This window comes from Bufo bufo, chromosome 1, assembly GCF_905171765.1.
Source record: "Bufo bufo chromosome 1, aBufBuf1.1, whole genome shotgun sequence".
NCBI lineage: Eukaryota > Metazoa > Chordata > Amphibia > Anura > Bufonidae > Bufo > Bufo bufo.
In genome coordinates, this window is record NC_053389.1 from 573724413 (window position 1) to 573736970 (window position 12558).

Sequence of the window (12558 nt, forward strand, 5' to 3'; positions counted from 1 at the left end):
GGTAGACCATAGTTTTTAAAAGGACTTGTGACAGTTTTTTTTTATTTTTTATAATGATAGTGCTAATGTTCTATACCTATTGTGTTATACCTATAGTGCTAATGTTTTAACCTACAACAGGTTTTAGAATTTATACCTTTATATATTTTACTTATTTATTAATTATACTTTATATATTGTCTTGGATGCTTAATTTCCCTTCACAGTAATTATATTTGAAGCATTATAAATCACAGTGCTAAATCATATACATTTTGACACTAAGGGGGTCATTTTCCAAGATGAAATACATCTAAATTGGGCATATTTCAGGCGCAGATTGTGGCACAAAGGTTAGTTGCACCACAATCTGCAACTTCTCCCCACTCACGCCAGGTCTAAAAAAGAGGGGTGGAAAATAGTCTAAATGTAAGACAACAAGGAAGCTATCTTACATTCGCAACAGCCTCTTCGCGGGCGCAAATATATGAGGTGAGTATGGATTTTTTTTACTGGCCTTTCAGGTAAAATTGATTAATTGCAATGAAGCACGAGGAAATTTGGCTTCGCAGCAAATCAAATTTTTCCTGAAATTCATATTGAAGTCAGTTTGTTTGACTTTGATTCAATCAACACTAATGAATACTAATAATATTAATTAAAGGGATTCTCTGTGGTACAGAAATGTATGAACTATTCTCCAGATAGGTCATCAATATCAGACTGGTGGAGGTCCAACAGCTGGCTTCCCCACTGATAAGCTGTTTCGGGGTGCCATGGCGCTCAGAATAGGTAATCAATATAAGATCGAGGGGTAGGGTTGACTTTTGCACCCCACCGATCAGCTGTTTGAGGAGAATGCAGCGCTCGCTGTTGACATTGCAGAGGTGAGCAGGTGACCTAATGGGAAGGAGTGAATTGGATGGTGACGCTGTAATGATGATGGCAAGCAGATAAAGAGTGAAGAGAACACAGCACTAATACAAGCGCTGCATTCTCTTCAAACAGCTAATCGGTGGAGGGGGGGGGGTTCTAGGAGTTGACACCCCCCACCAATCTGATAAAAAAAACAGAGACCCCCTTTAAGGCATGAGGGAGCAACAACCTAAACCTTTGAGGAGACAAGGGGTGTGTTTTGTGTTTTAGATTTTCTTTGTAACATGAAATGCTATTCAGCTAAGCTACAATAGATGATAATGACTTTGAGCTAATAGTGCAGAATTAGAAAGCAGCCAACAGTAAGGAGATAACATGCAATAATAGCAGGCATGTATTACCCATAAGATAAAGGATTAAATAATGTTTTTAGACCTCGGCTAGAAATCTGATCCTAAAAAAATATGTAAGTCACTGCCCCTGGGTAGTGCTTACGAGCGATTTATTTTGATCAACATGGTTTGCTTTTTAGCTCTGCTCAATTAGGACCCGTGTATGATTAGGGTCAGTATATGTGCCAAAAATGATTTGGCAGTAGTCTATCCAGTATACTTTACACTGCAAGTCCGTGCATGGAGAAGTGAAGAACTGTAAGTTGCAATCTATTGCACTGGTGAGAGAAGGAAGTACCTTCCCTGTATAAACTCAATTCAATAGCTCAATGGATTCCAGAGCATTTCTTAAAGGGGTTGTCCAAGTTGAAATAATATGTCTCCAGCAGCAATAAATGTGATAATATCATAAGCATACTTGCCCCTACTATTTCCAGTGTTGGCTCCAGTTCTGGCAGTGTTGACACTGTGGTTTCATGCACACCATGTCACCTCTGTAGCCAGTCACTGGCCTCAGCAGTCACATGCCGTATACTGCTGGGACCTAGTGATAGGTGGCATGGTGACCTGGTGTGTACAGAACGTCATCACTGCAGGACTGGAGCTCAACACTGGTAGGGGAGAAAAGGGCTAAGTATGACTTATTTTATTACATTTACCACTGCTGGGGACATATTAGTTTTTTTTATCTTGGACAGCCCCCTTAAACAAAAATGTAAAAATATGACATTTCTATTATATTTTTAGTATGTTTATTTAAGACTGAAGGTTAGCATCCATGTTTCTAAAGTGAGCTACCTTTAAAACTTGCTGATTCTGAGGTACAATATTCTCTGTGTTGTCTGACTAGCTTCTAATAACTCCCTCCTCTTATCACACACATTGTAGCCTCCTGTAGTCTCCAATAGTGTATCTGTACAGAAGATCCAAGGGTGCTCTACGGGGGCAAGGAATAGAAGAAAGCAGCCATGTCTCCTGCTCATCACATCCAGAACAGCAGGTCCTACATCTGGGAGCATTTGTGTTTGTCAGAATCTAGATTTAGAGGAGGGTGTTGGCTGCCAGGAGCTAATAAAAGCTGAGAATGAGCAAATCGAATAAAATAACTCCCACTATAAACATGCAGGGATTTCCCATCTTAAATGATCTATATTTGCTCTATAATGTCATATTTTCACACATTAATCCCCTGATTATTTTTGAGGTAAGGTGAAATTTTCTCAGTTTTGTTTATGATTCTTGAAGACTTCTCCAAATCTAAGCACGGCCAGGGATCTGTCAGAACATAACTGAATTCCTAGAAAGCGTGATTGATCACGGGTGGTTGCATTACAAGATCTGTATCTTCACAGTAGTAAGATTTTATTTTCTACCTTTGTATCTTTCGTTCTTCAACATGCTGGAGACACGGAAAACCTATCTATAAGATACAGCCGCATGTACAAGGCTGCAGTGGAATGCCAGAAAAATATTAGTGTAATCTATCTTGTGGTTTACAGGCTTTGATTTCCTGTATTTTTAGCTCTTCTATCTTAAGATTCTTCCTCTGCTGAAGTAGTTAAAAAGATGTCTTAGCTTAGACAAGTTAAATATCACTTTGACAAAGTGGGAACCAATTTTCTGTGTAGGATTTCAAAGATATAATTGCACGGCCGCAGCGGGCCAAGCTGTAATTTTAGAAGTCAGTGCTCTGTTTCACAACGAACCATTCTTTTTAATGTTTGGGATAATTGCGCCACAAACACAGGTGGCATTGTAGCAATGCGGCAGTGCATTTGTAGACATTTCTTTTTTTTTTTACTGGGATTTAAATTAACACCATATTTCACATTTCTCAAAGCACAATATGACATTTCTCCAGAAACGAGGGACATTTAGATAAGTGATAAACATGAACTGGATTTATCCCCGGGACTTGGCGTTTTATTTTTCAGGCATATCAATTGTGCAGTTTTATTTTTCAACTGGTATTTTATTGCCTTGTGAGTGCTACCAATTGTTATGTCTTTATTTTGGAGGATCATTTCATTTTTATTGCTATTCACACAGGTTCCTTTTTCAGCATTTAACTATATATATATATATATATATATATATATATATATATATATATATATATATATAGTGTTAAGACAACAGCTATTCAGTCTGGAAATAAAAACCTAGAATATAAAGGCCTGAGTTTTCTGTGACTACAGGTGAAATACTAGGTGTCACTGGTGATTTAAAATGGGAAGCTCTCTTGAGAAGCTGCCTGCTGGATGTTGATTTAGGTCTGGTGAACCATGGTGACCTCAAGCCTGGTAATTGCAAGCTTATTTGACAGACTGCAGTGATATTAATCAGCCATATTGTCTTTCTAAGGCACATTTACAAGGACTAAGAGAGATCACTAAGCTACTTGTGGTTGGACTATGGAGATTAAGGTGATACATAACCGGTGACTAGTATGTCACACGTTACAAGGTGTGATGAATGGCTTTATGCCAACTGGAACAGCCTCTTTAAAGTGACATAATGTAGTTCCCTCTTGTGATGGAAAGTTTTTGCAATGTATAGTCTTTATACTATTATGCCCTTTTTGGGATGAGGATGTATTGCTGTGTAAATCAGTTCAGGTCCATGGATTTAAAATAACTACTCTGCTGCCTGAACATGCTTGTAATGTTCTATATAGCATCTGATATCTGTATCTAAAGAAAAGCTTTTGAAGGCCCTAATTATGCTGAACTAGAGGGCTGAATTCTACCCACTAATAGGCCTTCGAAATATGGCAATTAGAAGGCTCCATCTCTGTGAGACCCTTTGATGCATATAAAGGTGGGAAGTCGGCACAAAAGACTCTGGCCCACATTTACCAATGTGTCTGCGTGAGAGATGAGCAAAATGATTCTACAAATGCAAATAAAGAAGCCCCGTGGACTGGACAAATCGATTCTGTGGAATCATTTTGCTCGTCTCGAGTCTGCAATGAAAAAATGTCTAAAAACTGGCACAATTTGGCACATCTAGGGTTTATACACTTTACAATATGCTCTTGCAAAAAGGGGGCCAAACTTTGTGGGAAAGAGTCAGGCCTAACTGTTGGTATAGAGTCTATAGAGAAAAGTGTCTATCCCTGCACCATATTTATCATCCAGCCTGAGCCCCTGTGATAAATCTGGTGCAGGTCCAGACAGATGGTCTAAGCATACGCCATGTGTAGGATTTCTTAGAAACATTTCTGTAAGGCATTAGATCTTCTGCCCATCAACAGACATTTTAGAAGATCAATTAGTAGATGCATCTGCACCCTCTATTCCAGGGTACCATAACTGTTACATTTGGCATGTATTTCAATAGAGGCATAATCTGTAGCACTGGATATCCCTAATACTGCTCATTACTAAGGAAACAACGTTTCTAACCTGTTCTGGCCTGTCCACTGTTTCCCAAAACATCTGTTTGGTATTAAGAGTTAGGATGGTGATATACTTTATAGAGCTATCGGCTAAATATTGTTTTGACATCCATTCTTCCTGACCTCCCTCATACACATGTATGCTCAGCTCAGAATAGAGAGATGGAAGCAAGATGAGATTTGGGGGGCAGATACTCAGCTGATCCCCTCTTAATCGGGTTCAGCTGACATTCATCTAATGTGTATGGCTGGTTTTAGTGACCTCTGAATGAAAGGACACACCGGTAAAGCATATTTGAATACTTTGATATTACCTTCCTACCTAGACAATCTTGGCGGTACTGACTCATGCTGTCTTTAGCTATATCAATGCAGCATGGAAACAAAGTATAAGAACTGTCAAATCTATCAGCTATAATTCTGCTTCATGAGACATTTGTGTGCCTTTATTATTCAACCCCTTTGTATTTGAAATGAATGTGCAGTCTGGATGTGTTGGGCATGAATGTAGAGAATGTAGTTCTATCTTACCTGGCATCCCTATCACCGGCAATTAAAAAGCTTCAATGAATGTTGTAATGAGTGTCATAAAGAAGTCTGGGGTCTTTACATCTGTGATTGTCATGTTAACAGTCGGAACAGGAAAATGACTTTCGTTTTACCCAATCATTTGCACAAAGAAAACAAAGAAAGGGCAGATGATACAGTACCTCCATGGTCTGAGACTGGTGCATGGCTTTGATTGCATTCTGTGCCATTGCCCTTGTAGAAAATGTAACAAACGCACAGCCTGTGGGGACAAGGGGACAGGGGGCAGGAAAGACAAAAAAAAACAACAAGACAAAAGGGTTGGACGCTTGTTAAACCAACACAATCTACGAGAACGGCCACAAGACGACACTGTTCTCAGTAGTACATAAAAGTAACAACTCCTAGAATTTTTTAGCGGTTTGGTACTTACAGTGCTGACTTGCTAATCCGACCATAGAAGAAAGGAAAAAACAAAACAAAACAAAAACAAAATGGGGAAGTGTTCTTTTCAGCCACAGGTGGACACAAATATTTCGAAGAGATAAAGCTACACATATTCAATCACTGATCATTCCATCTTCACATGATCAATTTATGACTAATTATAAAGCGACCAAGTTGTATTATGCAACTTATATTACACCAGGGATTGACACAATGGCTATACAAATGATTTTTTTGTCTGTAATCTATAATATCCAATAAATTCTACATTCCCAATGTGCTTAGACTTGTACAAAGAAAAAAAAAACTAACTCAATCAGATCTGAATACCTAAAGAAAGTCAATGTTAAGCTTGGCAATTCTGACTATTTTTACAGAATTACGTTTAAGTCTGGATTGACAGTCAGTGAGCACATCTGTCATTTAAATGGGTTTTCCGGGAATTTATTATTGATGACCTATACTCAGGATAGGTCATCAATATCAGATTGGCGGGGGTCGACACCCGGCACCAATGCCAATCAGCTGGTTGAAGAGTGTGAGCGCAGCATTCCCTTTATTGTTTACCTGCTCACCATCGATATTGCAGTGATTAGCAGGTGTATAGAAAGGAGCCGTTGTATAGGTTATCAATATTAAAATCCTGGAAAACCCCTTTAAGAATGATGGGAAGTGGGGTGACAAAACACATAAAAATAAAAGGAACACACTATAGTACAATTTATAGCAACATTTAACAGGAATTGTTATTCAAGCTCTTTGGTGTGAAGAACATTCAGTATATAAAATACATTTTACATTAATTATAATATACAAATAGCAGTATATTTTAATGTAATTTTCCCAAACTCTTAGGTGAGTATCTGTCACTAGGACAGGTCACTTTAGACTAGAGTACATCACAGATGCCTCATCACACTTGGTTAAGGGGATCAATATACATTGTTTAGCTTAGTTACACATTTTAAGCTTCCCAGGTATCATTGTGGGGAGCTCTTTAAACATACAAATTCTGTATTAGCTAAGTGGTGAGGATCTTGAAAAGATACCCAATCTAAAGGAGCCTTCTTTGTAATGGGTTAACCAATTGAACCAAATGAGGTAAACAAGATTTTTCTTTGTGGTCAAACATAATAAATTAGTAGAACATCTATAATGAAATTCATAACTGATCTGGCCAAAGTCAACAGAATAATTTGACATATGACAGAACATGAGATATCCAGTTACATTTCATTGCTTAAAAGTAAATATAAATAATATAATGAAGTACATTGCAATGTATAGCACTGTATTTTAAGGAATGCAAAGGGATTTTCTGGAGATACAATATTGATGGGCTGTCCTCCGGATAGGTCATCAATATTTGATCATCGGGGTCTAACTCCTGGCACCCCCGCTGATCAGCTGTTTAAATAGGATGCTGCACTCTATTGAACACTGGGGCCTCCTCACAATTTACCAAGCACAGTGCCATATGTTGTGTAGTGGCTGTGCTTTGTGTTGCAGTTCCAGCCCATTCACTTGAATGAGACTAAGCTGAACATAGGCAATGTGATTGATGAACATGACATCACTGGCATAGGTAAAGGTAGCGGCACTGGCTTCTTCAAACAGCTCATTGTCACGGGTGCCAGCAGTTGGACCCTCACCAATCACATATTGATGACCTGTCCTGAGGCTAGGTGATCAATATTTTACTCCTAGAAAATCCCTTTAAGCTGGCCTAAGATTTACAGTGTCAGTTCCCTGATTAGTGACTGACTGTTTTAAGCCATTCACCACATTTGCTTCGCTAATCATGTATGTTATGTCAATGGCAGTAGGAGAAAAGCGTTTGTACCACTTAACTAAGGAAAAACAATAGGATCAGAGAAGTTTAAATACTATCTGTTAGGTTCTTGTTTCCTGTCATTAGAAGATGGTATACAACCACCAACAGACATTTGTGGGGTCATTTATGAAATTGCTATAAAGTAGAACTGGCTTAGTTGCCCAAAGCACTCAATCAGATTCCATCTTTCATTTTTGAGAGCTCCTTTGGAAAGTGAAAGGTGTAATCTGATAAATAACTCTATTGCTTTTGCCAAATGCCACTGAAAAGTATCTAGAACTGTACAAAAGACAATATACGGTATATGATAAGAGTAAGCTCTGCATAGGCCCTGTAGGCATGAGGTTAGGTTAGGAGACAGCTATGAAATGCACTATAAGACATGAGGTCAGACTGGGATACAATGAGAAAGTTGTGAATGGTAGTACACAATAAGATGTGCTGTAAAATAAAAAGGCAAACAATTAGCGCAAAATATCTGTAAGCTGCACAACATGTTATGTTGAGATGAATGGAGCAGGTTTACCAGCATAAAAAAAGATGATATGGTGGTATTGGGAGTTTCTGCTGCATGTATCTATATGTGGCCATATATATCTATATGTGACCACCTAGTGGTTGTAGCCTGTTTGTTGGCATGGTGTGACAATATATCAAATTTCAAATTTATATTATGTAAAATTGGATTTCTTACAGGGCATCTGTCAGCAGACTTGTAACTATGAAACTGGCTGACCAGTGGCATGTGCACTTGGCAGCTGAAGGCATCTGTGTTGCTCACATGTCCATATGTGCCCACATTACTGAGAAACATGAAGTTTTAATGTATGCAAATGAGCATCTAGGAGCAATGGGGGCATTACTGTTATACCTACAGGCTTGGTTTTCTCTGAAACTGCTGCACCCTCTCCACTTTGATTGACAGGACCAGGCATTACGATGTTTTCACTGCCTGCCCATATCAAAGTGCAGAGGGCGCGGCAGTTGAAGAGAGAGCTGAGCCTCTAGGTGTAACAGCAACACCCTCGATTCTTCTAGAGGCTCATTTGCATATAATAAAACATCATTTGTTGCCTCATCAGATGCCTTCAGCCGCCAAGCATACACGTAACAGGTCAGCCAGTTTCATAAGTACATAGGTAAATTAGCACATGAGTAGATAAGGGTGAACTCAAAAAATTAAACCTTCATAAGTATAAGCTCATAGGCACAGCCTTATAAATAAAGTTGTAATCTGGATCTTTAGTCCTCCTTTTCTGTACATTATACTGTTTTACACCATGGGGATTTAAAACTTGAATATGACTTTAAAAAAATGCAGAATAATCCACACAGGAAAAATTCTTTAAGTTCATCATCATCATCATTAACATAGCGTAATGTAATATTTATAAAACGTTAATATTCAGAACGTGAAACCAAGGCAGCCACCCAGCATGGCAGCTATATTAGAGTCATTTTATGCTAAAAAAAGCAACTGGGTGGTCATCTTAAATAATGCAAATCTCTAGTGCTTTTCAGCAACCTATCCAATAGACACATGCAGCGAAATCTAAAGATAATGAAAGATGAAAAAGAAGAAAGACAGTTAATGAAGTGTGTTTGTTTTAATATTGTTTAGACATTTTATATTAGCCTTCACCAACTTCAGTTCTTATTTGTACGTGCACCTTCAAATAAAGGGTTCTGATGCCTGGAATACATAATCTCTTTATGCCAGCACTGGCTACTGTGTGGGTCAAATTCAGCACTTTCAAGGCTCATTGCCCCCTTAACTAATAAAAACACTGCCTTTTGAAATTTCCATTTTATTCATCAAGCACCCTTGGGTATCTTGAAGAAAAAGACTGTGAAATTAATGCAGATTCTGGCTGATTTTGTAATAATACTATGGCTCACTAAAAGCTTTGCCAGAGCAACACAGACATGTTTGACTCTTGCTCTCTAATGACTTTAAAAGTGCATTGATTTTCAGCTTCTTTAGCCTTGCACAGTTTGAACTCGGGTTTCAGAGAATAATTTAGTGTTCCACTCAATTTCCTCAAAACATTATTATTACTACTTAAAAGATTTCCAAATGAAGCAAATCTAAACACTGAGTGGTTCCAGCATATTGTCATTTTGAAGCTAATGCACAAAATTCTGTTCTTGGCATTGCACGTTTATCAGCTGCCCCAGTGGCCAGTAAAGACAATGAAAATTTCGCTCCGTGACGTTCCAGCAACTAAAGGATTCATAGGAAGGGCCAAATCAATTAGATGGCAAAAAAAAAATAAAGTAATATGAAAAATGCATGGCTAATTTCGCTTCTGTGCATCCCCTGTGTGCAGCTGATGATACTGTCAAATCATATATTTTATCATTAATGGAAAGGAGATGTAAAAAAAAGACATTAAATTGTACTTACAATAGGAATACAAAAATAGAGGCCGGGAGTTTTAATAAAATATATCTTGAGTGAAGCTGATAAAGATATCCATACACATTTGTGTAAGGTAAAATATAATAGCAAATGGTCACTTTAAGCAACCGATGACAGACCGAGATATGTAGATTTTATCGTTACCATTTTAAGGTGTAGATGACTTTTTAATCAATAGTTATTTTTATTTTTTTTGGGAGGAGGGTGACAAAAACTGGGTATTCTGCCATTGTTCATCGTCCATGACAATTTACATTTCTTTTATACTTTAAAAAACGTTATTGATTTTTACATTAAAGAATCATGAGAGCATGAACAGGTTCCACAGTGCAAGCAAACAAGGAAATGAAAATGTGCTACAGTCATTAAAAAGAAATAGGGGCACCAGGACCTCCTGTCCCAGATGGTCAGGCATGTGATGATGTTAAGCAGTATCTGCAAGGAGCCTCATTTTATCTCTACTATGGAGTCCACTGATAATACCCACATAGGGGATGACAATAACTATACAAATGTTGGTACCATGTGCTAAATATAAAGTATGTACATTGCATTACTATACCCACAGCACGCTAGACACTTTTGCATTGGCATCTGCACAGATTCCATCTTCTTTGAGAGTATGTTTTTGAGGACAGATTCAGATTTTAACCGTCGGTCAAGAAAACAAAAATCCTTAGGGCAAATAAATGAAGTAAAAAGTAGCAAATGGGTGTAAAAAAAAGGTGTAAATTATGGCTCATATCATATCTGTTCTATAATTTGTGAATAGAGGTGAATAAATTGCTCAAAATTCAATTTGGGTTTGATGAATTCGAATTGGGCAACCGATTCAATTCATGTCTGAATTGATTCCACCAAAATCAAAAGTGATCCAATTTGCCAGCAAATGTGTTTAGGACACTATTTTCTCTTTAGTCTCCTATTTTTAAAATGTTTTTATGATTTCACTTTTTCTCTCTCCTCCCAAAAATTCACCCAAATCGAATCACCAAAAATTCGGAATCAGATACAGTCAGGTCCATAAATATTGGGACATCGACACAATTCTAACAATTTTGGCTCTATACACCACCACAATGGATTTGAAATGAAACAAACAAGATGTGCTTTAACTGCAGACTGTCAGCTTTAATTTGAGGGTATTTACATCCAAATCAGGTGAACGGTGTAGGAATTACAACAGTTTGCATATGTGCCTCCCACTTGTCAAGGGACCAAAAGTAATGGGACATAATAATAATAATCATAAATCAAACTTTCACTTTTTAATACTTGGTTGCAAATCCTTTGCAGTCAATTACAGCCTGAAGTCTGGAACACATAGACATCACAAGACGCTGGGTTTCATCCCTGGTGATGCTCTGCCAGGCCTCTACTGCAACTGTCTTCAGTTCCTGTTTGTTCTTGGGGCATTTTCCCTTCAGTTTTGTCTTCAGCAAGTGAAATGCATGAACAATCGGATTCAGGTCAGGTGATTGACTTGGCCATTGCATAACAATCCACTTCTTTCCCTTTAAAAATTTGTTGGTTGCTTTTGCAGTATGCTTTGGGTCATTGTCCATCTGCACTGTGAAGCGCCGTCCAATGAGTTCTGAAGCATTTGGCTGAATATGAGCAGATAATATTGCCCGAAACACTTCAGAATTAATCCTGCTGATTTTGTAAGCAGTCACATCATCAATAAATACAAGAGAACCAGTTCCATTGGCAGCCATACATGCCCACGCCATGACACTACCACCACCATGCGTCACTGATGAGGTGGTATGCTTAGGATCATGAGCAGTTCCTTTCCTTCTCCATACTCTTCTCTTCCTAACACTCTGGCACAAGTTGATCTTGGTCTCATCTGTCCATAGGACGTTGTTCCAGAACTGTGAAGGCTTTTTTAGATGTTTGGCAAACTCTAATCTGACCTTCCTGTTTTTGAGGCTCACCAATGGCTTACATCTTGTGGTGAACCCTTTGTATTCACTCTGGTGAAGTCTTTTCTTGATTGTTGACTTTGACACACATACACCTACCTCCTGGAGAGTGTTCTTGATCTGGTCAACTGTTGTGAAGGGTGTTTTCTTCACCAGGGAAAGAATTCTTCGGTCATCCACCACAGTTGTTTTCCGTGGTCTTCCGGGTCTTTTGGTGTTGCTGAGCTCAATGATGTGTTCCTTCTTTTTAAGAATGTTCCAAACAGTTGTTTTGACCACGCCTAATGTTTTTGCTATCTCTCTGATAGGTTTGTTTTGTTTTTTTTCAGCCTAATGATGGCTTGCTTCACTAATAGTGAAAGCTCTTTGGATCTCATCTTGAGATTTGACAGCAACAGATTCCAAATGCAAATAGCACACTTGAAATGAACTCTGGACCTTTTATCTGCTCATTGTAATTGGGATAATGAGGGAATAACACACACCTGGCCATGGAACAGCGGAGAAGCCAATTATCCCATTAATTTTGGTCCCTTAACAAGTGGGAGGCACATATGCAAACTGCTGTGATTCCTACACCGTTCACCTGATTTGGATGTAAATACCCTCAAATTAAAGCTGACAGTCTGCAGTTAAAGCACATCTAGTTAGTTTCATTTCAAATCCATTGTGGTGGTGTATAGAGCCAAAAATCTTATAATTGCGTCGATGTCCCAATATTTATGGCCCTGACTGTATATCTTGAATATTTA

The 12558-nt window shown here is 38.3% G+C and overlaps 1 protein-coding gene across 24 annotated transcripts in view; it reads right to left on the bottom strand.

The window, feature by feature from the left end:
* CELF2 (CUGBP Elav-like family member 2) overlaps positions 1-12558 on the bottom strand; it is a 453132-nt gene that overhangs the window by 82896 nt on the left and 357678 nt on the right. For 13 of the 24 annotated variants that reach the window (XM_040413246.1, XM_040413278.1, XM_040413268.1 and 10 more), the window contains 2 exons: positions 5609-5620; positions 5358-5437 (listed from right to left, as the gene is read on the bottom strand). In XM_040413246.1, the coding sequence (XP_040269180.1) occupies positions 5358-5437; positions 5609-5620 (92 nt within the window). The remainder of the gene's footprint in view (positions 1-5357; positions 5438-5608; positions 5621-12558) is intronic. The other 11 variants (XM_040413282.1, XM_040413263.1, XM_040413281.1 and 8 more) reach the window with 2 other exon arrangements.